Source organism: Musca autumnalis, unplaced genomic scaffold, assembly GCF_047663935.1.
Source record: "Musca autumnalis isolate F117 unplaced genomic scaffold, ASM4766393v1 scaffold_3, whole genome shotgun sequence".
Lineage (NCBI taxonomy): Eukaryota > Metazoa > Arthropoda > Insecta > Diptera > Muscidae > Musca > Musca autumnalis.
In genome coordinates this window covers 160778035-160781388 of record NW_027411866.1, presented here as the reverse complement: position 1 = coordinate 160781388, position 3354 = coordinate 160778035, and the positions used below count along the sequence as shown (strand labels likewise).

Genomic DNA, 3354 nt, shown 5'->3' with positions numbered 1-3354 from the left:
AGTGGCTAGAGTGCACAACAACTTTCGAACCGGATACTGCGCTGGTACACACTTTACATACCGTAATATATACAGACGTGAACCTATACCGACAACTTTGAGGTGGAAATTTTTGTACCCCCAACCGCAATAATAGTTTATTTTGGTTTGAGCTACAAACTTTCAAAATGCCGAAAATCGGGAGATATTTACTATGGGGGCTATATACTTCCCGATTTTAAGTATTTTAGCTACATTTTTTACCGAATTAGCTGAAATTAGGCATTTGAGGTTCTCAATGACCAAAACAACTGATCCACCAAAAACTGCCAAGATAGGTCCACGTTTTGCTATAGCCCCCATATAACGGTACCTCCCATTTTACTCCCATTCGTTAAGTTCGGCCGGGCTGAACTTTTTATACCCTCAACCATAAAATAGTCTTAATTAAAATGGAATAACTAGTTTCTTTTCACAATTTTAGGTTGAAAAATTCTTCGACCATGGAGTCGAATCTAATCTAACAAGTAAAAAGTGTCAGTCGACTTTGCCGACAGATATATGTATACCATCAGCCAATGTGAAGCGAAACTTTTACCTCCGGACAGATCGAATTTATTTCAGGTCTCTTCAGAATTTTGTGGCCCTTTTTGGACATTTGAACTTGCCTACAACATTGTGGATTAGGAATTAACTGCACTAAGACACAAATGTTGGACTTTTGTAGGGCAGGTCGTCTTAGGGAGGATCGATATGGGCCATTTTAGAAGTTAAACTAAATTTTAATAAAATATTAGGAAATCCAAAGTTTGGACCAAGTTGGTTGCCCCATTCAAGTGATATCGTCCTAGTATTTTAGTGACATTTTTTAAATATGGGGGGAAGTACCGAAAGTTGTGGACCGGTATTGCCCATTTAACTAAGTTTGGAGATAGTATGACGAAGACCAAATGTTGGACCAAATCGGTTGAACAGTTCGAGAGCTATCGTGTTGTCCGACCATTTCGGGCTGTTTTCCCAAGAAATATCGTGCGCAAAGTTTTTCCGAAGATTTTTGAAGTTTTGTGGGGGAGGTACATGAAGTAGTGGACCGATGTTAACGATGTTTTGATAAAATATTACGAAGGCCAAGTTTTGGACTGAATCGACAGATACGTACGAGAGTTATATTGCGCTTCTACCACTACACAAGGTGTCATAGCGGCTTTTTGTACCTTTCCGGCCGTTTTCTCAAGAAGTATGGACTTGCCCCTGATGTACCGTCGTATGGGGGGAAGTGAATTCAAGTTGTTGCAACAAAAATCAAAGCGATTCGAGAGCAGGTCCTAAATTGAAATTTCCGAAATTTGGTGTGGGAGGTAGTGGACCGATTTAATCCATATTGGGATCTCATTTAAGTCTGGTAGAAATTTCACGATGTGCAAAGTATGGACCAAATCGGTTACTTCTTTCAAGAGTTATAGTATGCACAAATTTTCCGAACATTTCCGAACCGATATAACCCATCTTCGAACTTAAATTATGTTTGGACAAAATATTACGAAAGCCAAATTTTAGACCGAATCGGTTGATCCGTACGCGAGTTATCTTGAGCACCAGCCAGACAGACGGACGGATATTGCTAAATCGACTACAAATTGTCTGAAACCGATTTCGTCCAAACATACTTGGGATCTAAAACCATTGTTTCGTTAGCATAAATTCTTTTTACCTGTTTTCTGTTATGTTTGTATGTCGATTGTATATATATGATGGTAATATCAGCCATTTTCGATTTTCAGTTAGTTTTTGACAGATAAAAAGGTTAGTCGTGTTTTCGTGTGCTCTTCAATTGTTTTGCTCTCCAAAAAATGGATCAAAAGGAAGGTTTTGCTCACCTTTTTCTTCGACTGCAATGGAATGGTTCATCTTGAATTACTTACCACAAGGTCGTATGATCAATAGGAAACTCTACCTTGAAGTTAAGTGCCGTTTGCGCGAAGAAATTCATCAGATATGCACCGAAGTATTAAAAAAACAATTACACCATGATAACGTACCGGCTCTCACATCGATGCTTGTGCTTGAGTTTTTGGCCAAAAACAAAACCGATATCATGCCTCAACTACCGTATTCACCGGACTTGGTCCTTGTTGACATGTTCCTCTTGCCAATACTGAATATAACAAATTTAATTTTTTATCAGACCTGGTTTATCAACTCCATACTTCTTTAAAAGGCTTATGTATTGATCGACAAGGACATGTACCGGCTTACCGTAATGTTCCCTTAAAACCCTAGCATACATTGCTAAGGACTGCTGAATTATGTGCCGAAGCTGTGCTAAAATCTATATATTTAATAGATCAACGACGCAAAGTTACAAATTAAAAAAAGAATACAACGTTTGGAATGCTGATATTTTTATGTATTTTCAATGTATGCTCTCAGGCATTTTTACAGACAGTTTCACTATTTCGATAAGAAAATAAAAACGAACGAAAAACACCCAAATTTTACTCTTCGAAATGTTGTTTCCATTAGTTTTGTTTTCAATACACATAAATGACAAATTTTGGTAATTTTTCTTTGGCATTAGTTCTCCAATCGACATACCGAAACAGACCCATACATTTTTAATTGATGCTCACTTTACACTTTGCTTTGAACTTCAGCAACAAAAATAATATACCAATCAACGTCACCACTAAAGCTCATATTAACTTTGTAGAAGCCTTCTTGTAAATGTTGCGGAAACGATTCTTGATCAAATTGACAGTGGTCTAAATAGTATGTTTGCCTTTCAAATGGCGGCTCAAATTTATCCTCAAATGCGGGAAAATTGGAACAATCCTTTAGAGTATCCATAACATAGTCCTTGTAAAAAGTATTGAAATAATCAAAAATATGTTGGCGTGGAGTTTTAAAGGGTAGCGGTCGATAGTCCTTGCCATTTTCACTGCGATATGAATTGAACTCAACCTAGTTCGAAAGTTGTTCGCATCAAAAGACTGTATTAGAATGGAATAAAAAAACATATTTACCGTATTCGAATCGCCCTCTTGGATGTCATATTTGATATCTATAGCTCCTATAACAGCAAATACTCCGCGACTGATACGCTCTAATTTGCATTCACCAAAACTTACCATTTCAGGATTGGAAGACCCTGTTTCAATATTTTTCAATTCATAAGTCCACGTTTGCTGAATGATATTAGAATAATAGTATTACAAAAATTATATTTAATCATTTGCGAGACTTACCTCATCGACGGCAAGGGAATTAACACACATCCATATTGAGGAAAATGCCAACGACCAAAGGCCTATAACTGCAAGTAATAACTTTACACTGTACATGGTTGTGGGGCACATTGATTTATCGTTATAAAAA

At 37.1% G+C, this 3354-nt stretch overlaps 1 protein-coding gene across 1 annotated transcript; it reads right to left on the bottom strand.

Moving 5' to 3' along the window:
* Window positions 1-2364: 2364 nt before the first annotated feature.
* On the bottom strand, window positions 2365-3354 carry LOC141396567 (uncharacterized). Its single transcript, XM_073972134.1, has 3 exons — window positions 3225-3354; window positions 3003-3164; window positions 2365-2940 (listed from the first exon to the last, which is right to left on the bottom strand). Exons 1-3 carry the CDS (start codon window positions 3333-3335, stop codon window positions 2611-2613), a joined length of 603 nt encoding a protein of 200 aa, XP_073828235.1. The 5' UTR covers window positions 3336-3354; the 3' UTR covers window positions 2365-2610.

Excerpts from the sequence above, each read along its gene's own strand:
- LOC141396567 (XM_073972134.1), bottom strand. The coding sequence starts at position 3,335 with ATGTGCCCCACAACCATGTACAGTGTAAAGTTATTACTTGCAGTTATA. Across the intron at positions 3,165-3,224 it reads ATTCCCTTGCCGTCGATGAG|CAAACGTGGACTTATGAATT; the intron begins GTAAGTCTCGCA and ends AATATCATTCAG. Across the intron at positions 2,941-3,002 it reads AAGAGGGCGATTCGAATACG|GTTGAGTTCAATTCATATCG; the intron begins GTAAATATGTTT and ends CTTTCGAACTAG.